Here is a 24,132-nt window from a genome sequence, read left to right as displayed (position 1 = left end):
TAATGCAAGCCAGTCTAAGCTTATGATCATCAAGAATTTCATGCATTAAAAAACAGGCTTAAAACTGAAAATAGATTTGAATTAAGCTGATGATTTAGCAGTTTTTGATAACATACCTGATGAATTTGTCAGCTTATTTCATATGGAGTAGTTCTATAATAGAATACAATAAAAATGTTTCGAAATTTACTATCTTCATTGAAAAGTTTGTTGCTAAAATGAAAATTGAAATTACAAAACCTCAATCTGTAATAAAAACCCAAGTGAAAATATGTGAAGTTTTAAAAATGGAAAATAACTAAAATGAACTTGTATTTCATAACTTAGGGCAATTAGCTCAGCGCCAGCTTTTATCCAATTGTAGATATTTGTAGATATTTGGTAAATTACTATATACTAACCATATTTTGGTCAGTACCATAAAAAGAAACTAGTTTTACACTTTTAATACGATAGATTTATAAAAGATATAGCGATTATTTTATCCTGACCTTGTAGAAATGTAAAAGTTTCTCATTAAAATTAAACCTTTTTTTAGTACTTAAAATATTCAAAAAAGGTTTTATTTACTTTGAATATATTTAATCATAATAAATATTTACAACTTTTAACAGCTTCATGTTTGCGATAACTTTTTTTTAAATCATTTTTAATTAAAAATTTTATTATTTTTAAGAGTGTCAAATTTGCTAAAAAAACTAGTTTGGCATAAGCTGTGAAGTTGTTGTTGACTTATTTGAAATTGAGTGAAAATCTATACAAATTATGAAATCTGACCTTTTATTCTCACAAATTTTGAAAAAACTGTTTCAAAATTTACCATTGACTATTTTAAATAGAGTTTTTTTTTTTTTGTCTAAGTTCGTCGTACGAGCCATTTTTTGACCAATGTGCCCTTCCACATCAAAAATTTCTGGATCGGTCACTTATTGCATTCTATATCCTGTTTAACATTGGGGTTTTTTCTGCACTATATATGCAAAAATAAATAATTGTGATGAAAAAAATTAATTAATGAAATTTCTGATGAATTGTTTCTTTTACTTTTATGTAATGTTTCTCTCTCTCTCTCTCTCTCTCCCTCTCTCTCTCTCTCACACACACAGACACACAGACACACAGACACACACAGACACACACACACATACACGAACACACACACACAGATAACGAAGACTTCAGCAAACCTACATTTTCCTTGGTCAATCGCCTAATTTATGTTTTGAGTGTAATATCCAATAACCATACTGGTCTAGTTCAGTTTGCTAGCAAACTGCGACCTCTCTCAAAAATACAATTAAAAATACAATTTTAAAAAATCATTATTCCAGAGGAGTGGGGAAGAAAAAAAGTGCCATTAAATCTATCAATTCAAAAAAAAAGTGAAGATTTGAAAAAAATGATCTTGCGTGTCATATGATGTTCTAGGCCAAAATAATTAATTTCTATTGGGTATATATTAGATGCCAATAATGCTGCCAAATTTATTTCTTTACAAGTTTCAATATCTTATCTGTAATACCACATGCATTAATACTAGCTGCAAATCCATAAATTACTGTAATGTTTCTGAATTATTTTTTTATTTTTAACTCTTAAGTATTATGTAGCAATTTGTAATATTCAGTGTGTTATTTGTTCAAATCTCTCGTTAATTTATTCGTTTGCGTTTTTTTATTTATATATTTGCGTATCCTCCATGCGCGATCGATGCGATCGCGCATGGAGGATACGCAAATAAGTGCCTTGTGATTAAAAACGCTATGCAACTAAGCTGTAACAGCCAAGCTTCAGCTAAAGTAAAACAGCGAGTGTTAAATTTGAGTCACTTTATAGCTAAAGAGATCATCTGACCAAACCTTACTTCTACCACAGGAATAAGATATAGGAATTTTCAGGAATATTCAGTAATCTAAGTTATTTATGCTTAAGATTATTGAACATGCAATGATAGAAATAGCTTTCTTTACAACAATGGCTTCTCTTGAAAACTTCCAACTCATCAACCTGAAGGGTAAATATATCCTCGAATATTTATTCCCCCTCTCCCCTCCCCCCCAAACATACAACATACATGCCGTCCTGAACACACATGCTGTTATTTGTAACTCTCCAAAAAAACTTGGTTAAGCAGTAGTATTAATTGTACTAAATATCTTTTTCTAAATATAAACTGTATTTTTATATTTACAATTGAAAGTGTGGGAGTAACATTTATAGCCTTTCTCTACTTAAGGATAGATGGCACTGAAGACTGACCATGTTTTTTTCTTTTTTTTTTTTTTTTACGGAGATCTGAACTTTGTCTTTTTCTCCAACAATTATAGTTGAAGGGTCCAACAATTTTGTGTTCTCCTGTTGAGAAATTCACACAGTTCTTTTTTATTACTGCAGCTGCAATCTGATTGTTTGCTTCACGTTCACTGCTAATGAACATTTAACAACAGTTAACAAAAAACAATCCATGTCTTTAAAGTTGTTTATATTTTATATTTATAAAAAACGTTCTCGCGGTTTTTTAGAATAATTTGTTAACTACACAATACAAATAAACAACCATAACAATCTCTAAAGTAATCGCGTTAGAGGTAATCTTTTTTTTTTAATTTAATGTAAAATGTATTCATTAAAACCACGAGAACATCTTTCCACTCCCAATTTAAAATTAGAATATTTATAATATTCAATACTCAATATTTTATACTATATATTTCATACTATATGATTAAGTTTTATAAAGTCATAACATTTTACTACAAATATATTTATTTGTGGGACTTTCCTCTTCTAATCAGTGATAAACAGTTTGCAAGTTCATTTTTAGACTTTATTGGTCTACATAACTTACGTCTTTTAAGCTTCCCATATCTCGTGGGAATTAAGCGAATATCGCAGTGGAAGGTAATGGAGTTTCTTGTTGTTGGACATAAAGTGATTGTCAATCTTTTAGATGAAGGGCTCTTCTATTCATAAAATAGATGAATGTGCCAAAAAACTTCTTCGTGTTGTTATGTTATAAAAATATAAAATATGATTTTTTATAAAAGGAATTTTATTTGAGTAAATTTGATGATAAACTTAATTTTTTTTCCATCAAAAAATTTTAACAAAGAAAAGATAAAACGTTGTTCAATATTTAACTAGTGGTAACCTTTAACGTTTAATCCTTTACGATCAAAATAATGAAAATATTTATATTTAAAACATAACTCCAAATTAGGGAAAGTATTTTTAATAAATACATTAAAGATTAATTTTTAGAAATAAAAAATTAACATTTTACACAACTTTTATAAAAGCTGGATATATTTTCGGACATCCGGACACAACAATTTTCGGACATCCGGACATAACAATTTTCATTTCAACAAATAAAACCACAAAAAATGATAATATGACAGTAAAAACATTTAGGTTTTTTATCATTTAGTATCACATAAAAGGGCAACACCCCTTAAAATCCAATGATCTATACTTATATTTGTTTTTAGATTCAATGTGAATATGTATGTAAGGTCTGTTCGCTGAGGTTTTTTATACACTGGGCATGCGTACAAGCGTACGTCTTTAGCAAGAGAAGTATTTGAAGCGAACAGATGTACAACAGGAAGTGCTGTAAATAACAACTTCGACTGTGATTCGATTAAACGGCAGTTTCTTCTATCCCAGCCACATCCATCTAAGTACAATCCATAAATGTAAACACCTTCTAAGGGCGGCGATGTAATATCTTCTTTAAATAGTTTTGTAACTTCATTAGCAAGAACAACTGTATCAAGCGCCCAACCTTTGTGTGCACGTGTTATTTCCTGCCGCATTGCTGTGACAAACCCCTAAAAATTTAACGAAAGATCTTTGTTAGATGATTAAATTGATGGAAAAATTCTGCAAGGAAATTTTTTCTCTAAGAAAACTAAAAAAAAAAAAAGAGCATACTTTTCTACGGAAAATTATGCATTTAAAAATAGATTATATATAAATACAGAAACATAAAAAAGCACCTGGGGATTAAAGAAGCCTGTCATCCAAAAACAGTTCGGACGCCCATGAAACAACCAACCTGAGAACTGTTGGTTTCTTTCAATTAATTCTGTTAACCAAAATCCTAATGTAGCAGATGTCCAAGATATCTAAAGAAAGAGAAAAAAAAAAAAAATAAAAATAAGAGAAATCATTACCACAAATCTCTGCTTTTAAACTATGAACGCTAAACACACAGACCTTTTGCCAAATAAATGGTACTCTGGCATTGTAAATGTTATCTAAAGCATCCCTCAAATCATCAGACATAATGATTGTTCCGTCGATGGCCAAACGCAGGTCAATTAATGTGTTTCGAACACAAGTTATAATGCGCTGAATTCGAGCTAGTTCTTGTCGAAGAAATATCGTCATAGGCAGAAACTGGCCCATTTTTTGTAAGCGTGCTTTGACCTATAATTAGTTAAATATCATTATACTATAAAAAATATTTCTCTAAAATCTTCAATATGTTTGGAATCATTTTAGTGTAATTTTTTTATATTTTAAACATTCGCATTTCAGTGTATATTTCGGATTAAAATTCTCCGCTTAAAATCAGACAACTTTGTCATAAATTCTCCGTTCTCTTGGTTTTTAATTATTTTTTAGGTTGATTCTAAAGTTGACAATTAAATGATGAAAATGTTGTTTTTCTGCTTACTTTAGCAACTTGTCTTTAAAACAAATTTTCTGAAGATCTGTATAACTTTTGACAACGCAGTGCATATTTTCTGGAAACAAATTTTTCCACAGAGCTTAAAAAACTGATTTTTAACCGCTTTATACACAGACATTTTCCTTTTTAAAATGAATCCTGAATAATAGTTTTTAACATCCATTATTATTTATTTATGATTTGGCTTTTCCAAAGTAAATCTCAAAACGATTGCAAAGGAATGTCAACAGACCTGTTTCTTTTTTAGAAATCTCTATACTAATTTTAAAGCTCATACTTTTTAAAAAGGTTACTAAAGAAATACTAGTGTTAATTTTAAAAACAAATTACCATAAGTGAAAGTTAAATACTCATGGATAGTTTAGAATCAAGAGGTGATGAACTAGTAATCCGCCTAATGATATTATAGTAAATCTAGCAAATATTGTCCCTCTCCCTCCCCCCATTTTCTTAGGTTTACAGTAAATTGCCAAAGTTTATTGAAAAAATGTAAAAACTCCATTTTTCAAACATCAAGTGGAGCCATTCATCTAATCAGATCAAAAAAGTAATAATACTTCATGCGAGACGTAATCCGAGGGCAATTTGTTGAGTATTTCTGCTGCTTGGTGGTAAACAGATGATTCCTTCGTCTCTCCTAAAGAACTTCTTGCATCTTTGGGCTGTACATTTAAGATTGTATTCAGTACATCAACAGCTGCTTTGGTTTGATAAGTTATATCAGCATTTGGATGCAAACCAAAAACCTGCACGATAATATTTGTCTTATTACAAATATACAAACCATAGCAAATCTCTATCAAGTTAAAAGAGTTCTAAATATTCAAGATTAAATAAGAACAACAAATATAACATTTCAAAACTAATTTTCACCTCAGGAGTGTCCACTGCTGGTAAATTTTGAATATGATTAAGAATATCAGTCAACTGCTCATATTTAGGTAATACATAGCCACGATGAAACTCAAACTTATCAAGCAATATGCTTTCATTAAACCAAACCATGCAAAAAGTGTTAAGGAGACGTTTGTCAAAATCGTCAGTAACACGCCCGCCATATTGTACCTCTCCGAGCATGTAACACAATGTTGTCCATGATACACCCTAAAAATTCAATAAACATAAAAAAAAGAACTATATTTTGATAACAATACATTAAATTAGTTATGCATGAAATTTAAAATTCAGTGCCCAAAATATTTTTCAGCATTTCACCTTGGTAAAATCTAGTTCATCAAGATGATTCTGAATAAATTGAAGACTGGAAGTTAAATCAGACACATTAAACTCATAAGGAATGTTCCATCCTAATGGGCCAAACTTTCTTCGTTCTTGGACAACAGTATGAAGAAAGGCAGTGGCATACAACAATGGCTTCCACTGGTGAAGACTTACTATATCTAACTGATCCTAGAAAAAAAAGCATACGAAATATAATTTTAACATCATGCTAAAAACTGTTCATGTGAAAATACAAATATACATGTAAAAACTAATATTATACAATAATAGAATTTTAAAGATGAGATAATTTGATACCTGCGTCATTCCAGCATAAGTTCGTTTTAATCCATCTTTAATACCAGAAGGTGGCTCATTTGTAAATTTTATTGAGATTTGCAGAAGGTTTATTGGGAATTTTGAATGAACTTCTGTTGTCATCCAAAGTCTAAAGTTATCATGTACTGATTCCAGTGTGGTTAACTAATAGAAACCAGCATAAAAAACGGAATTAAATTCTTAGTTAAATTATAAAAAAATTTAAATAAAATCAATTCAGATACCATATCGTACAGCTCATCCATAAAGTTAAGTCCCAAATGACAATTTTGAAGCAAAACCCATCCCCCTTCAACTGTGCATTGTTGAAGCAATCGACGTGCATGTACCTCTTGGCCTTGACCCATTGAGATGCTGCGACAACCTTTTAGAAATGCAATTTATTTAAAGCGAATTTCAAACCCATTTTAAAAAAGAACTTTTTTAAAAAACAATCCTATTTTAAAAAAATATCTAAAACCAAAAAAACAAAACAAAAAAAAGGAACAAATTAAAGTAAATTCTTACTAAGATTTTTGCGTTTAGACAGCGATTCAATTGCAGCAGTTGGATCTGATCCCATTGATAGTAAGCAAATCATTGGAGTCAGTGAATAACTTTCTTCTAGGGTGCCTTCCAAGTTCATAAAGATACCTTCTACATACTAAAACATAATTCTAAAAAGTTCTTTTAAGAATTTCGGTTACATAACATGAGATTAATCAAGGAATGGTTTTTAAGTTGGATATTTTATCTCAGTAAGGCAATGGCTTCTGCATATATTATCAAGACAAAAATGCAACAACACCTTATGTCCAATGGAAGATGCAATGTATTTTCTAGCTTGGTTTATTGTTCGGTCAGGACACCAAGCTCTGATAAGCAGAAGTTTACGAAAATGATCTAAAGCCTCGTTATAACCATCTGGTATTATCGAATCTTCTGGTGCAAAATTATCAAACCATACTTTCCAATTCTTATCATTGCTTGAAATCTTGTGAAAATTAAGATCAAAAAGATAAAAAAGGGATCAATAAAAGATTTGAATTAATCTAACTCACATCTAATGTATATTACTTCATTCAATTAAAAATTGAACACACAGACCTGATCTAGAATTTGTGAGAACTGTGTTAGTTTACTAAGTGCTACCAAATTTAACCAAGTTACATCTTGAATCCATTTTTTTGGCTTTGGCTGAACAACATTCAAGTCCAGTGCAGCTCCTCCTAAACAATCACTTTATTATCTTTTTATCTATTACTAAACTCAACCAATAAATTTTTAAGACATACAAAACAAACCTTTAACAAAAACATTAAATTCTTCTTGCTTTATCTTTTCACTGTTTAGGTCAATTTTCAGTGCCAACAACAGTGTAAAAAGAAATTTATGTTCTTCATAAAAACCTCTCATGCTGTAGCTAAAGACATCATAAGTAAGAAACTCAATTATGTTGTTGATTCGTTTAAGAGGTATAGGTGATTTTGGAGATTTTTCCAAAGAGCGATCAAAAATACGAAGGAACTGTCGTAGAGATGTTTGATACATTGTGTTGACACAAGACATTTCCACAATCAAAAAATACAAAATACTCCCACGAGTTGCCACTATGTTAAAAAAAAAGAAGTTTTACATAATAGCAAAAGAAATTTAAAATTAATAATCAAAAGGCCTTCTCCATTTATTTTACCTATATGAATTAAATAGTAATAAAATAGGGTAATGTAATGTAGTACAAAAATAACACTACATTTGCGGTGTTCATAGTATGCTACTTTTAAGATTCAAGCCAACCCAACTTAAAAAAAAACAAAAAAAAAAAAAAACAAAGTTGTAACCTGGTCTGAACTCTTCTAATGCAATGTTTATCTTCAACTCAGTTTCTCTAGCATTAGAGAGTTTTTCACTGACTTCTTCTGACATTTGTTTGGTAGTTTGAAGAACTGCAATTAGAGTATCATCATCAACTAAAGAGCCTTTGGTACTTGTTAGACGATGTAAAAGATTATCTTCTAAATCCTTCATCTTGGTCTTATTAACAACAACTTCCCTCATGAGGTTTACACGCTCACGTTCTAGTTCCTTAAATTTAGTAGTAACTTTATTAAACTTTTAGCTTGATTTTCAGATCAATTAGAAATTTAAAATATAATTCTGACCTGTTTTTCTTTAAGAATTACTCGACCCAATAATTGATCTTCTAGCCCCTTTACAGTAACAGTGAAGTCAATAATGGATGTTTTTGCACTAATTTCTGGTGTGTATGATGGATTAGGGAGTTTTGTAGTCAAGTAAAACCTGAATCCATGCATGACATCAACCTCTTTATCACCTAACCTGACCTAAGAAAAAGTTACTTATTTTCGTTTCTGAAAAAATATTTTATTAAAAAGAACCAATAATTTAACTTTTATTAATTGGTATCTGCACATAGTAAAACATTTTCTTTAAACATATTTTACTAAGAACAAAACATTTTAAAATTGTTACTCTGAATAAAATGGTTTTTAATTTCATCAAGTGGTTTGCTTCTAAAAATAAAACTCAGGGTGTATATACCTTAAAACCCCTTCCTGACCGCATATAATTCTTCTCTAAAACATTATCTAAGACCGGATCTAATTCCTCTTTTACATCTTCTAAGAGTAATGGTTTGCCTAAAGACAATGCGTCTTCAAGATGATTTCTAAAATATTTGTGGTTTAATGAAGTAGTGCACATGTCATTGTTTTTCTCTTTATTTTTTATCCAGACTTTACCTTGTCCCTTCAAAATAAAATATAAAAGAAATAAACATTTTTGCAAAAAGCTTTCTAATTTAAAAATAAAGTAACATGCAAAAATCTAAAGAAATTTTTTGCATTAACTACCTGTGGATCAATTAGCAAAGGGTACCGAGTTGCCTTTGTAACAATTATACCATTTTGAAGTGAAAGTTCATCATTTGGCAGACCCTGCAAATTCCATTCACTGATTGATGCTGTATCAGTTAAAAATGTTGTCAAACTCAAGTTCTAAAAAGAAAGTTATGTAATAAAACCTGGTGGTAAAAAAAAAAGATAAGTATAAAGTTTTTTCATAAATAATTAAAAGAAAAATTAAGGGTTTCTGAGAATCAAATCAAATCTCTACCTCATCAAAAAGAATAATATTTTTCCTCATTTCTTTTTTCCACAGCATTATAAGAGTTCTTCTAAACTCTTGATTAAATGGACCAGAATAAGAAAGAAAGGCTGTAGCTAGCAAGACATCTCCTATTAACCTTATTCAGATAAAAAAATAACGCTAAAAATATTAACAATCTCTATCTAATTTAATTTAGGTTATTAAGTAATATTGATTTTCATATAACCTTAAGTTTTCAACATAAAAAAAATGTACTTTCTTTTTATAATTATTTTAAAGTAACAAAAAACATCAATAAAAATAAATTTCAAAAGTAATAAAAGACCTGTTGATTTGTTGATCATAACCTTTGCTTTGTTCTGTCCATCTCAGTTTCTCGCCACCTAAGCCATCAATTAATGCTTTTGCATTTGTCATTCGCAAACGACATAAGTCAGCATCATTAAGAAGCATCTAAAAATGGTTACATACAGACATGACATTTGTTACATACAAACATGATATATTCAAATGCAATAGATGCTAAGTATTTAATCAAAGAATCAAAAATTCAGGTTAAAAAAAAAGAAAAAAAACATCTTATCCTTAAAAATTTTAGCTAAAAAACATTTTGTGTACCTGTTTTTCACTAATTGCATCATCAAACCTTCTTTGAGCAATATCCAATTCATACTGTTTTGCATTCAACTCTGCCTCTGCACAAGCAAGATCATTTTGAGCGTTTTCTAATCTTGCCATTTGAACAACAAGATTTGCTTTTAATGGAAGCACTTCTTTATTGATTCCATAGAAGTAAGACATAGCAATAGTCCATGCAAGTAATCCTGCAACATCCCCACATGCTTTTTTTGCAGCTTCCAAATTATAATCTTCTGCACATAAGTATGGTTCCATTAATTCTACAGTCTCTCCATTTATTGTATCCTAAAAGAAAATTCAAAAAGTAGAATAATAATTACTTTAAAGAAAATATTTAATTCTTTGATCTTTCTGAACTTTTTAACTATTTTTAATGCAATCGATTTAATACACCTTCTGAAATGTCATTAAGGACTGAAGAAACCCAGCTTGGCTCATCATTCGCAAAGATTCAGGCCATGATGGTCGCACAGAGTTTTTTTCAGTATCTATAGTTACTGGATCCAACCTCCGATTACATAAAATTAAAATACAATCCATTATGCGCATGATTAAGTGTGGTGGTTTAAGAAGCTTGCGTATGTTAGATATATGGGCTGGCTTTATTGTGTTGAGTGCTGCCTCTGCTTCATCCAAAGCTGGTTGAGCAACTTTAAGCTTATTTTCTGCCAGTAATTTATCTGTCTAAATCAAAGCACTATTTCAAACTCTTTATAAGAAATTCAACAAATATTAAAAAAAAGACAACTATAAAATGAATTAATAAAATAAAACTGCAGAAGCAAAGAAGAAGAAAGCAGAAAAAGTAATGATCAATCTGATTTTGTCTTTTGTTTGTTTAAAAAAAAACTTACAGAAATTGCATCGACAATAGTTTGAGCTTTGTCTTTTACTTTTGAAACAGCCACTTTTACTTTTTCAGCTGCTTGAGCTGTCTCAGTCACTTCCTGGCAAAATATTAAAACAAATATGAAACTAATTTAGAGCAGAAAGACAAGTGAGCAAAAAATAAATAGAAAGAGCATACCTTTAACACAGTGTCTGCTTTTTTAGATGCAATCAGTATATCTTTTTCCTTCAGATCTAGTTGTTGAGACAGCTCTACAACAGATCTTGATGCTCCTTCAAGTTTTTCAAGACCTGTTTTTATCCTGCTGGAGAGCAAACTAATCTCTTTTTGCTTTTCAAAATATACTTCTTTGTAGTTCAAGATAAATGATAAGTATGATTTTGGAGTAACATGAGCTTGCCGTCGGAACCTCTCAAAGTAATTAATGCATGTCTCATCAACAGTATGCTAATAAAGTAAATCAATTAACAATCTCTTGATTCTTTCTGATCACTATGAGGTATAAGTTAATCTAGAGTTAATCTCTTCAAAAAAAAACTATTTGTATAAACAAGTTGCTTTAAAAAGATTCATCAACCATTGACTGTTTCTTTCTTTTTTTTTTTTTAAATCAACTTTGTAATGCTAATAATAGACAACAAATAAGAAAGAAAAAATAAAAATCAAATAACAAAAAACAAATATCTCACATGAAAAACTCCCATGGTGGTTACAATTGACTCCATTACTTCAGCAGAGCTGACAACATTATACTTTGATAAAAAATGTCTAGAGACTGCAACCAATGCATCTTTTGGCCAAGGTGAAAACCAATTTATTGTGCAGCCACTTATCAAACCTGGAAATTTTAATGCTCGATTTCGAAACTTCTCTCCAACCTAACAAATAGTAGAACTATTTTTCTCACTTTTCTTCTAATACTTTTGGATTGTACTTAAAATATGATTTTATTTAGTTAATATACTTTTTTCTCTAACTTAGCATAGTATTTATTAATCATAATTTTGACATGGCAGCTGTCACATTTTACATGATGACAGCTACCATTTTAGAACTATGCAAATTTTAATCATCTATTAATCATTTAAAGAAGCTTAAAAACTTTATTCTGTGTTTTTTTTTTTAATAAACTTACAGGAGAGAAGCACAAGACAACATGTAAATTGTTCTTGGCTCTGGTAATAAAATATTCATATAAATTTTCAGCAGTAGGTGGTCGCCGTGGATGCTCTTGCTTCATAACCAACGTTAGGTCATCAGTGATTTCATTAATTTCATCTTGAGGAAATAAGTTTGAAACCTAGTAGTAAATATAAAACAAGAAAACTGTAAATGAATTTTTATGTAAATAAAAGATTACTAAAAAATGCTTCTTTACTTTTGTATTTTAAGATAAAAAGTAATTACATCATTCACACTATTTCTTAAAAGACATTTTTCTTTACAACTTTTGACAATGAAAAACTTTTAGCCAGGTTTAGTTTAAAATCAAATTTGAAATAATAATTACTCTAAATTTAGAAGTTTTTTTTTACTAAAAAACAAAACAATAACAACAACAACAAAAAAAAAACAACCAACCTCCCCTGAAGCTAACACACTGTTGATGTACTCTAAAAATACTTCATCTTTAATCTCACTATCTGTAAAGATAAATGTAACTCCTTTTCCTTGCTGACCAGCAATACGATACACTTGTTTCAAGTCATCAATAAGATTCGATGTGTTATATGACCTAAAGTAAATGGATATAGCAGATGTAAGAGGATATAGGTTTATAAAATAATCTAATATTACAAAAGTACATAAATAGTTCAAATGCACATTAGAATTTTTTTACTAACTGAACTTTGAACTAAATTAAAATTTTTGCAACAAAACATTTCACACTTTTATTCACGTTACTGTGATATTTTATTTCCTACAAACAGATCAAAACAAAACAACATTGAGAAAGTACAAACCTGGTCAAATTAATCTGAAAAGTTGAATAACCAGCTATGAAGGAAGCTAAGCGAGTCAAGCTTTGCTTACCAGATCCACCAACTCCAACCAGGAGAGCATTACCACGAGGAGTCCTTAAGATTCTTGATATTTTTACTAGATGAGTCATTGCATCCTATAAATATAAATATACAGATAAATACATGAAAATAGTAATTATAATCATAAATAAAGTAAACAGACAAACAAATCAACATTTCAGGCCTGAAATTATAAAGCAATTAGAGAATTAAAATTAAATGACCACTTGAAAAAAAATATATATATATTTTTTTAAAAAAAACTTTTTTAAAATTATTTTAGTTGTTTTAAAAAAATTTTAATTTGTTAAAGAGTTGTTTTATTAAAGTCTTAAAGTTGTTAAATTTAAAAAGTTCTATATTCACCAGAGTAAATTTTCATCACCAAAACAAAAAAACAACTTTGTGAAAAAAATTTTGAAATGTGTTAAAAACCAAGGCAGTGGAAGTCTCAATAAGTGTTCTACATGTGCTTTAGTATTTTGAAAATTTTAGTATTTTGAAAAAGCAAGGAGAGATATTTAAATATAGCAAAGATCATATAATGGGGAGAGCCCCCAAAACATTTCAAAGGTTTTTTTGTCACTGTAGTGTAAGATTACAATTAGAAAACAAAAATCAATCACAGATTGTGTGTGTGGATAAATAAAAATTCTTAGCTTATTACAAAACAGATGCAACACTGTATTTTTAAAAAAACAACCTGTTAGAAATAGTAAAAATATATTTCTATAATATATTTCTATATTTTAAGCCACCTGAAATAGTTTTTTTTGTCACCTTTACATAAAAATCTTGGTATTATGAAGAAACTAAATTAAGACCTTGAAATTTATGAAACAGTATTACATTACAGCATTACAATGTAACATATTTATGCATTTTTTATAATGACCAATACATAAAAACATTGACTTGTACTATATAATTTTTTTCTAATTAAATCAATTATTGGATTGGGTATTATAATTCTTAATTGTTTTTTTATAATTAAATCAATTATTGGATTGGGTATTAGAAAATTTAAAAGTTTTTTAAAACAGCCCTTAAAGACATCCTAAAAGCTACAGTTACTAACATGCTTGAGAATTGTAAGAAATTGCACCTTGTAAGTTTAAAAATCTTTTCCTTCATTCTTACTTGAGCTACTTTCCTGATAACTTTGGAACTGTGAGTGAAGAATAGGATGAAAGATTCTGTTAAGATTTAAAAGATACGGAACAAAGATAGAAGGAAAATCAGCTACACAATCAGTGTTAGCCACTTAATGCTGCAAGTTAAAACATTCTTAATAAAAAAAGAACCACAAGCAATAATCATGTAAGAGAAGTTTTGAAGAAAAATCAAAAAAAACTTTGCATGAGTTTTTAACATGTTTACATGTAAAAATACATCTATGTTATTTCTATTTTTATTATTATATTAATAAAATTTTTTATAAATAATGAATATAACTTTTAACTCACTTTGTTTTTTTATCATTTCAATTTTAATATGTGAATTTTTGCTTCTATTACTCTGGACAAAAAAATTTAACATTCCTAAAAAGCAAGAGGGACAGAATAGTTTTTATTTTGCAGGTCTGTGGTACTTTTAACTCTATAAAAAAAACTGTGACTTACAGTTTTCTTTGCTAAAAAGTGGATAAAACCTAAAATATTTAGTAAGTTTGTTTATAAAGTAATTTTATACATATTTTACTAAATATTTATTATCAATTTTAATTTAATATTTAAGGTTTTATCCACTTTAATTTTTTGTCAAACAAAATAGCTTTTCTGTTAATCATTCAAAATTGTTAGGAATGAGTTGGAATCTGAACATAATGAAGTTTTAATGAAACATTTTATTTTTTTTAATTAACCAACAGTAAAAAATTTTATCTTTTTAAATTAACCAATAGTTTATATTTTAACTTCTGCCATATTCTTTTCAAAGGAACAAACAAATTCATGAATAGATTGAAAGTATGAAAAATCACCTTAAAGAAAACGAGATCAAGCTGTGTTCCTCTCACTGTCTCATTATACATGTTAAGGTAGTTATTTAATGGAACCTTAATTGCATCAATTGATTCCAAGGGTTCATAAACATTGGTCATCTCTGTAGTACCTAATAAGTAAGTATAATTTCTTCAGAGAAAAATAAACAAAATATATATATATAGCATAATAAAAAAATTCCTAATTTGAAACTGAATTGAAAAACATTAAAAGTTATAGATTAGTAGCAACAATACTATTTTACCCATGGTATAAGAATTATCTTTCATAAAATCCACAAAATAAGGTTCTTTTTTTAACAATGAGCTATGCTCCATATCAAAATCTTCCTTTACAATACTTGAAATTAAATTTTCAAACCATTCTATATCATTCTTTGTAAAGAATCTATCAGAGATCACACGACAGCATTCATGCTTCCATAAATTTAAAACTACTTGTTTATTTTTTGCTATGGCAGCACCGATACTTAACATACCCTAAAATAAAAGGATTGTAAAGTTACTTCTCAACTATTTAAGAAATTTTCATACTTAAAACAGACTTTATAAATGTGTGCATAAACTAACCTGCCATATTCGAGAGAGGTCTCTTAAGTTAAAAATGTAATGAAACTTTGCTGGAGTAGCCAGTAAGTTTTGCTTAGCAGATTGCCAGAGCTTCCTGGTAGACTTTATTAGCACAAATATAAGCTGCTGAATTTCTTTAGAAAAACCCCTTTCTTTGCAAAAATAACCACAACCAATAGTCTGAAAGATTTTATCTATTGAAGCATTTGAAGGCAGGGTACAATTAAAAATACAAAAATGACGCTTTAAACGCTCAGGAATATCATTTCTTCCTCCACCTGGAAGGATCATGGCAGCTAGAAACTGAATGTCAACTACATTTGTAAAATCACCAGGTTTATCTAAACTGTACATTCCGTTGCATTCCATGAGTTGACGAACAATTTCATTAGTGATCTAAATTTTTTTGTAAAAAAAAATTTTTTTGAAAAGCTTCTTCTAAAATATATTCAAAAAAACTCACTTAATTTTTAAGTAAAAAACATTTTAAAAAAATTTGGATAAAAAATCTAATATAAGGTAAAAACAAACTTGATCTCCCCATTCATTTACAACAGGCATGTTTATATCATCGATGAAAACTGTCATTTTTCGACCAGCAGGCGGTCCATAGGTATTTCCAACACGTTTATCTACATAGCTTTCAATTGATCTCTAGAAAATAGAATGCATGTTATTATTATTGTTAATCACAAGATACTTCAAAAATGTTATGAGTATAAATTGAGTTGTAAAAAAAAAGGTAATATTTATTAAAGAAAACATACTACAAGGAAATACTTTATTAGAAAATTATTATGAATAGCAAGCTACACTGCTCAACAACATTTTTATTACTGTAATCAAAGTTACTGATCCTTATAAATTTCCACTGTTTTCATTGGTAGTAAAATTTCTTTAATTGGTAGTAAAATTAGTGATCAGGATAAGTCATGGGGACCTCATGTATGTTGTACTGTTTGTTACTCCTCTAGAAACTAGATGCATGGGAGTTATTAAAGAATGTTGCTTATAACTTTCTGGGGAATTATAAGGCAAATAACTATGTTGAATTAGTTCAAGATATGATGGAGGCCTGTTAAAAAATGTTATGCTGCATGTCTTTGAAAATGCATTTCCTACACTCATATTTGTTATTATTTCCAGATAACTTAGAGGCTATAAGTGATGAATATGGTGAAAGATTTTACCAGGAAATCAGTAACATGGAGGTGAGATACCAGGGGCATTCCCCAACAAAAATCCTATCATGATGGGGGACTATTATTGGTTTCATCATGCCACAAGTGCAAAAGAGTGTGACTGGACTCAAGATGCATGAAACATTTCTAAGTATATCCAAGGGCATTCTCATGATTGTAAAATGCTTAATACATATGACACACCTACACAATGGATAACACATACTACAATTTGGTACTGTTAATTTATTATATATATTACCCACTAAGATAAATTATAGTATGTCAGGAACTATGTACATATTCTCAAACTAATTTTCTTGTTTCTGCAGCATAAAAATTAATATCTGGGTACTAATTTTATACTGCAGAAACAAGAAAATTAGTTTGAGAATATGTACATAGTTCTTTTCCCTCTACAGGAAAATATCCATATAAAATAATCATAATGGTTGATCACTAAAAATCTGCACAAAGTTTAAGGATCATAATTTTTTCTTTTTTAATATTTTTTAAAAGTAACAAAAAAAAATTTTTATAGAGAACTTTTTATTTATTTTTTTTTTATTTATTTAATACAATATTCAATTTGATTCTATCACTTCATTTTGTCTAACACAGCCAATTAAACTCTTAGTGCATCCTACCACTTCTTGTATGAGATGTTGGGGCCAACTTTGGTCAGACAATATTTAATTCTTTCTTTTAGTTGTTGGAGTGCTTTCCGATTATTCTTGTACACAACCCCTTTCAGTTTTGATCAAAAATTTTTAATTGGCCTACATTCTGGTAAATTTGGCAGATTATCTTTTTTTGGTACAATTTAATCTTTCCAGTCTTTAGATAGTCCAATACACTTTTGGCATAATGAGAAGATGCAACATCTGGCCAGAACCCAAATTTGTCACTATAATAATGCTCTTCTATAAACAGGATGAGTCTCTTTTGAATACAATGCTCCAAGTACATAAATTGGTTGATAGCAGTGCCAGATTCTCAAAAATACAGTTTAGAGGTACCTTAGGATGAAATTGTGATCCAGACTAGTAATTTTTCTTGAAACTTTTCTTTTTGACTGCACTTAATATTTAATGAAGTCAACAAAATATTACTTGAGTAAAAATTAGCGTTTTTATTAATTGAACTGTGATCTAAAGTAAAATACAATTTATCATCAATGATCCATTCAAAATCCTGGTAACTTTGGTAGTCTACTGCAACATGTTCAAATTCTTTGCATCATTTGATCATCTTGCTTTGGAGTTTTTTGTTTTTATAGCATTTGATAGCAGACTTATTTTTAAGTAATTTTTTCACATGATTGCAAAACACTGAATTTATGACCTACTTACCTTCGAAAATTACCATCTTGATAGTCGAAAATGGTTTTAAGCTTGGCAACCTTACCTTTTGGCATTTGTTTGGCTAAACAACCACTTCCAGCCTCTCTCTCATATCTAAATTTGCTTTCAGCATGTTTAATTATGTTATAAATTGTACTTCTTGGAAAGTTAACAGTTTGGAAATGCTTTGCCATGTATATTTTCTCCTTCATATTTTTTCACCTTCATTTTAAAATATTAAATACAAAATCTTTTTGTATTTTTTGAAAACAGTAAACTCTAAGCTTAATAAATATATATAGAATGTTACATACAGTCATTTTAAAATGAGGTAAAATTACATTAAACTTTGTGCGGATTTTTAGTGATCACCTGTTACATTTTAACTCTTTGATATGCAAAGGAATTTTCAGGATTGGGCTTTCAAAAATAAGGAAGATTAGAAATTAAAGACAATCAATAACATATACCTGAAACAGTAATGGCAACGTAGCAGAAGAGAAGTTCATAACTTTGTATAAATGTTCTTCAGGAATGTATTGTGAGCAGAATTTTTTCAGCATTACTGTTTTTGCAGTACCTTGTTCACCAATAAGAAGAACTCCCTATTAGAGAAAAATCAACATCTGTAAAAAAAAAACATATCCTCCATTTTTATATGCTAAACCACCATTTTGTATGCAACAAAATCCTGATAGAAACTTTTCTGTTCATTTAATATCCTTTCTTTACGTAGATTTTCCAATGACATGTTGACAAGTTTTATCAAAAAAATTATTTCAAGTTTTATTTGACTAACTATCTCTAGTATTAGTTGACTGTTGTAGGTTTTTCATTTAAACCTGTTCGATTATCTACATACAAAACTCATTAAGTGTTTTAACTACCATTTCACTGCTTCATCTATTGAATGCACACTTTTTGTACACATTTAAAATTTTTTTATTGATTAAATTACACTTAAATTGATTGTTTACTAAGTAACTGACCTTTCCTTGCTTTGAAATAGCATCTATTAAAAAATGTGTCCTTGTATTATCAACAGTGGGTACAAGTATAGAAGAAAACTGAGGAGTAAAATCAGCTGGGTAAGTGAATTCATCAACCTAAAAACATAAAAAAGTTAAAAACCTTAGATTTCAAGTCAAAAAGAAAACACCTTAAAATCAAGTAAGATAATAGCTTACTACATTTAACAAATTTTTAACTAAGCCAGGCCTGCAAATATAAGATAAAAGAACTACCTCCTGATTCCAATGCTTCCAAAATCCATCTTTATCAACAAAGTATTCAAACATAGTCTCTTCTCCTTTTAATGGTGGAAGATCAAAGACAGACACATAATTCTCATAAATAAACTCCTCCAGCTAATTAAAAAAAAACAACATTTTTTAACAAATTATTTAGCTGCTAATAAAAGTGATGCTAATCTAAAGTACAAACCTTCCATTTACCTTTTTTCTATCAATCAGCTCTAGAACAGCTCCTATGCTCCACATTATAGAAAACACAAAAAGCCGGTTTAAATGAGCTTTATCCATTTGCTTGCTATCTTCTTTTGGGATTATTCCCATAAGAATATTAACTGCTTGGGTGATCTGATTGCATTCTAGAACCTAAGCAGTGAAATTAGTCCAGATAAGTGTATTTACTTAACATTTATACTTCGTAATTTATAAATACTATGACTTTTACAATTAGAACTTTTAATGCAATAAACTGACTTTTATTTTAGAAACTAGGTTTTGTTGCACATATAAGCGAAGATCATCAAAACAGGCTTCAAACAAAGTCCCAAAGATGTTTGATTGGATTGGTGGAAGTTGATTCAACCAGGCCTGACAAAATTAAAAACCAAATTGTTTAAATTTTAATGGTATTGTTTTTGAGATCAAAATTGTTTGTTTGTTATATATATATATATATATATATATATATATATATATATATATATATATATATATATATATATATATATATATATATATATATATCTTGCACTTACTTTAAGAATGGGTTTCCAATCCAACCCAGAAGAACTCATATATACCATTCCATTTCTTCATGAAACAAAATAAAAAAAGAAATAATAAAGTTTGAGAGCATTATTGAAGTATTCAATGATAAAATTAAATGAATTCTTTTACTATAACACATGGTAAAACTTAAAAATTGATAAATCACACACTGCTACATTTACAAATAGCAACAGCATATGACTTTAAAATAAAACATTTTCCAAGAGATACTCACCTAGAAACTGTAGCTGGGGAAGCATTATCAATATTGTGGGGTTCAAAAATAATCTTACAATATGGTGCCATAGGTATACGATCTCCATTTGCTAGAGTTAATGTCTTATTGTCATCCAAAACAGAGTTTAAATTTTCAATCCAAATTGTATCAACTGGACCATCTAACACAATCCAAACATTGTCTCCCTGGATAGTTTAAGTGAGAAAAGTAAAGCACATGTGTTGAATTAAACAACTTTAAATGTAACACTTAATCATGATTAAAATATATTTCAAAAAATTTTTTATATCTGAAATTGAAAATTAGTGTACATTTACTCAATATGCCTGAATCAAAATTGACTTTATAGGTTGATTATTAATCAATCAGGAAAAAAATATTTAATTTTGCATTACAATATGCATACATCTAATACACTTGTTTTAATTTATCACAACTTAACATCTTAAATATCAATTTTGATAAAGGGCTCAGCACACAATCTTTAAATATGCAGCATACATACGCATACAAATATATCTTATTTCCAGAGTGAAAGTAAAACCCTTTTTGAAAAACATGTCACATTTTATTAAGATGCAATCAGATTTTATTGAGCAATATTTATAACTTTAACAAATACAGCAATAAAAAGTTTTTGCTTTTTTTTTTCCTTTCTTTTTTTAAAAAAGATTAAAAAAAAAGTACAAAAAGATATAAATTCACAAAAGTTAATGTAGTTAAAACCTTTTTCAATTTTAATGTCTTTCTCCACAAGGCAGAAAATATGCCATCTGTCCAATCATTTGTTGCAGCATCTAAGCGCCCAAACATTTGTGGAGCAGTAATAGCTTTTGGATTCATTCGCATTTCACGATGTGGGACACCACATATACACATTGCCTTCATTAAAGTTTGAATACAACTTGTTTTTCCGGCTCCTGATGGTCCAAGCACCATTATGCCATGACGAACCAACTGCGTTTCATAAAGCTAAAATAAGCAGAAAATTATGCAGAAAAATGTACAAAAAAAAGTTTAATTTTCTTTATAGCATTCAACTTTATTTTAAATTTTATCAAGCATTTTGAACAAAAAGGTTTACAAAAGACAAAAACTTTTGCAAAAGTTTACTTTAAATAAAAAATCAAAGCTGCCTTTATTCAATTAATCAAGGGAAAAAAAGATTAGTGTAATACTTGCTTAACTAGTATTAACATTCAATAAATCAAACAAAACTTTCTTAAACTATATTTACCTGTATTATTTTGTCAACCCATGATGGATGATATATAAGTTTTGCTTCTTCAGTACATTTTTTTATTGCTTCTTTTATTTCAGGATGACCAGCTTTCTCCAGGGAGAATCCAGGGAATAAATCATCAATAAGACTAACAAACAATGGTTCATCTTCATCAATAAGCTTGCTTAAGTTCATATCTCGTAGAACTTGCATAAGAATCTTCTCTTCGCTATCCTATTAGTTTTTTATAAATAATTAATTTTATTAAACAGCCCAAAAAAAACCTGTTAAAGTAGAAGTAAAAATCATCTTAAAATTCTTGATAGGTTTGATAATTCTCATAAGGTTGATCATCATTTAAAAGAGAATTTCTTAGTTAATACTGCAAGAAACATAATGAAATGGAGACTTCATTTCCCAAAAAAATATTTATCTTCGTTTAGAATTAAAAGAAAAACTAAAAAAATTTACATTAGGATTGATTCTTTTTGCTGCACCAAGTGTTCGCAATACAGATAAAATATTGCGTAAACCAAAATCATAATGCACTTGTTTCGATAACTGTTGATCGCATAGGCTGTATAATGTAAAAAATTTTTTTGACAAGGTAATATTCTGAATAAAACCGCATGATGCAAGTTTCACACGTATGATAATTTGACGATCCGGTACCATCATAGCAACTGTTCTAAACTGAATTTTTAAATTCTCTGGCAGCTCCTGACGACCAGCATATCCAGGGTTCTAAATACACAAATGTAAAAATTTTGATAAAAAATCTTAAACTTTAAATTTTAGTAATGGAGTAAACAGAATTCAAACACCAGACTGATAAAGAATATAGAAGGGATTGTAAAGATGATGCTTATATTTGAGGTTGTTAAGTGATGTGTATAACTAAAGACAAGACATAATTTCAAACTGGAAAGGACAGTATAAGCATTTATTAAGGATTTGTTTCTTGAACCAGTGCAAATTTCTAGTAGAAAAAGGCCTACTTTTCTACTAAAAATCTGGACATCACTGAATATGTAAGACATCTGATCTTACACACCACAAAGAAGTAATAAAACAAAAAGTTTAAGCATTTCTAAGACTCTAAATTTTATCTAAAGGTAAATAACATGGTTCAAATAATAAATTGCAAAAATATACAAACATTTTTTTACCATTGTTAAGAACAACCCAAATTCAGGATTAAGTTTGACAATGTCACCATCTGAAAAGACAAAATCTTGTTTATGCTCTTTCTTGGCACTCAAAACAATATAAATTTGTTGGGCAGCTACAGAAAGAACTGGCAATTCTATACGATTGAATTCGTCAAAGCATCCCCAACTACCAGACTGAGCAAGTCCTTTATATATTCTTCCTAAGCCTCTATAGTCCATTTGATCAGAACAATTAAATACAACAACATACTTTCCAAGTGTTTTTCCCATATCCTGCAAGCAAACTTATCAAAATAAATAAAAACTAAGAAATACAATTTTTATAATAAATTAAATTATTTATAAAATTATATATAACTTAAAATTTTTTTCTTAATATCTAGCTTCACAAAATTTATAAGCAGATCAACACTATCTAAAAATATAATAAATTATTGAACTCCTCATTTCTCTTGTGAAAAGCTTGTGCCAGCTGGAGTGTTATATTTGTATGAACCTGCCCAAAATATGTTCAAAGTGATTTACAATCCAGCAATCTAGAAAGCTATAGTCAGCTTGCAAAGAGCTGCTTTTATCGTTGCAACCTGGTGGGACCAGCATTATCATAAATAAAATCTGTTTTAAAATTCTGTGCAGAATTAATAGCTTCTGGTATTTTTTGCTTGCAAGGTTTTTTTTTTTTTAATCCTTAATTTGGACTATCAAAATTTAACGATTAACAACAGTTTGTAGAGCTTTTAAAAAATACAGCTTGTAAATATACAAATTTTATTATTATGACTACAAGTTTATGGAAAAGTTCAGCCTGTAATAAATATGCAATAAAGATCCCACCTTAACAGTTTCTGTCTTTCCAGTGCCAGCTGGTCCAGCAGGTGCACCACCCATTGACATGTGAAGTGCTTGAGCCAAAGTGATATAACATCTTTTTAAAAAAAATACTATTTGTTAAAACAAAAAAAAAACAAGAAGATCATTGAACATAGTTCTGAAATAACAACTATTTGAAAAGACAGGGGATATGAATGGATGGTTGGGTGGATGTGGATGGATGGGTAGGGTGCTGATAGGTGTGGGTGGGTGAGTAGGTCTGGATAAGAGGGTAGGTATGAGTGTGTGTGTGTAATTGTTCTTCAAAGTTTGCAACCCTAATGCACATTGAAGTGTGACCACTCACAATGTGACTGTTGTGTCATACTATTAATTAGAATTATAACAAACTTTAAGTTAGATATATAGATAAATCTTTCTGAAAAAAATATTATAAACCAATTATCTTTGATTGCATAAAAAGAATATATTCTGATTACCTGTCAGTTAACGGAGTAATAACTAAGCGGTCAGTACAACCAAGAAATTCATTTTGATATACAAAAGAAACATTGGTGATTGAAACTAAACATTTATCAGAATCATCATTGAAGTAAAACCGTGACTGTTTTAACCATTCAAAATCTGACACTGATTTTATATGAAGAGTAACCTAATAAAAATAGAGAAACTAAA

At 29.0% G+C, this 24,132-nt stretch overlaps 1 protein-coding gene across 3 annotated transcripts in view; it reads right to left on the bottom strand.

Annotated features, from left to right (window-relative positions):
* Positions 1-3,216: 3,216 nt before the first annotated feature.
* LOC145180577 (dynein axonemal heavy chain 5-like) overlaps positions 3,217-24,132 on the bottom strand; it is a 36,514-nt gene continuing 15,598 nt past the window's right edge. For 2 of the 3 annotated variants that reach the window (XM_090081244.1, XM_090081245.1), the window contains 43 exons: positions 23,937-24,109; positions 23,461-23,551; positions 22,624-22,899; positions 21,926-22,198; positions 21,470-21,688; positions 20,959-21,204; positions 20,230-20,417; positions 19,982-20,036; positions 19,701-19,814; positions 19,431-19,592; positions 19,221-19,343; positions 18,966-19,082; positions 18,447-18,581; positions 15,984-16,106; positions 15,453-15,848; positions 15,128-15,362; positions 14,862-14,992; positions 12,821-12,975; positions 12,438-12,591; positions 11,992-12,156; positions 11,546-11,734; positions 11,034-11,303; positions 10,861-10,953; positions 10,400-10,690; positions 9,986-10,291; positions 9,693-9,820; positions 9,374-9,503; positions 9,112-9,255; positions 8,801-9,007; positions 8,401-8,583; positions 8,080-8,323; positions 7,543-7,848; positions 7,346-7,467; positions 7,047-7,232; positions 6,767-6,902; positions 6,484-6,623; positions 6,239-6,403; positions 5,915-6,109; positions 5,573-5,803; positions 5,257-5,445; positions 4,222-4,434; positions 4,002-4,130; positions 3,217-3,833 (listed from right to left, as the gene is read on the bottom strand). In XM_090081244.1, the coding sequence (XP_089937370.1) occupies positions 3,423-3,833; positions 4,002-4,130; positions 4,222-4,434; positions 5,257-5,445; positions 5,573-5,803; positions 5,915-6,109; positions 6,239-6,403; positions 6,484-6,623; positions 6,767-6,902; positions 7,047-7,232; positions 7,346-7,467; positions 7,543-7,848; positions 8,080-8,323; positions 8,401-8,583; positions 8,801-9,007; positions 9,112-9,255; positions 9,374-9,503; positions 9,693-9,820; positions 9,986-10,291; positions 10,400-10,690; positions 10,861-10,953; positions 11,034-11,303; positions 11,546-11,734; positions 11,992-12,156; positions 12,438-12,591; positions 12,821-12,975; positions 14,862-14,992; positions 15,128-15,362; positions 15,453-15,848; positions 15,984-16,106; positions 18,447-18,581; positions 18,966-19,082; positions 19,221-19,343; positions 19,431-19,592; positions 19,701-19,814; positions 19,982-20,036; positions 20,230-20,417; positions 20,959-21,204; positions 21,470-21,688; positions 21,926-22,198; positions 22,624-22,899; positions 23,461-23,551; positions 23,937-24,109 (8,139 nt within the window). In that variant the 3' untranslated portion in view covers positions 3,217-3,422. Of the gene's footprint in view, positions 3,834-4,001; positions 4,131-4,221; positions 4,435-5,256; positions 5,446-5,572; positions 5,804-5,914; positions 6,110-6,238; positions 6,404-6,483; positions 6,624-6,766; positions 6,903-7,046; positions 7,233-7,345; positions 7,468-7,542; positions 7,849-8,079; positions 8,324-8,400; positions 8,584-8,800; positions 9,008-9,111; positions 9,256-9,373; positions 9,504-9,692; positions 9,821-9,985; positions 10,292-10,399; positions 10,691-10,860; positions 10,954-11,033; positions 11,304-11,545; positions 11,735-11,991; positions 12,157-12,437; positions 12,592-12,820; positions 12,976-14,861; positions 14,993-15,127; positions 15,363-15,452; positions 15,849-15,983; positions 16,107-18,446; positions 18,582-18,965; positions 19,083-19,220; positions 19,344-19,430; positions 19,593-19,700; positions 19,815-19,981; positions 20,037-20,229; positions 20,418-20,958; positions 21,205-21,469; positions 21,689-21,925; positions 22,199-22,623; positions 22,900-23,460; positions 23,552-23,936; positions 24,110-24,132 lie in introns of those variants that run through there. The other variant, XR_016450581.1, reaches the window with a different exon arrangement.

Source organism: Hydra viridissima, unplaced genomic scaffold (assembly GCF_058129835.1).
Source record: "Hydra viridissima isolate aposymbiotic clone 2 unplaced genomic scaffold, HvirCarnegie_v1 scaffold_3, whole genome shotgun sequence".
Taxonomy (NCBI): domain Eukaryota; kingdom Metazoa; phylum Cnidaria; class Hydrozoa; order Anthoathecata; family Hydridae; genus Hydra; species Hydra viridissima.
Note: the sequence above shows the minus strand (reverse complement) of the source record. Positions and strands in the feature narration are given on the sequence as shown.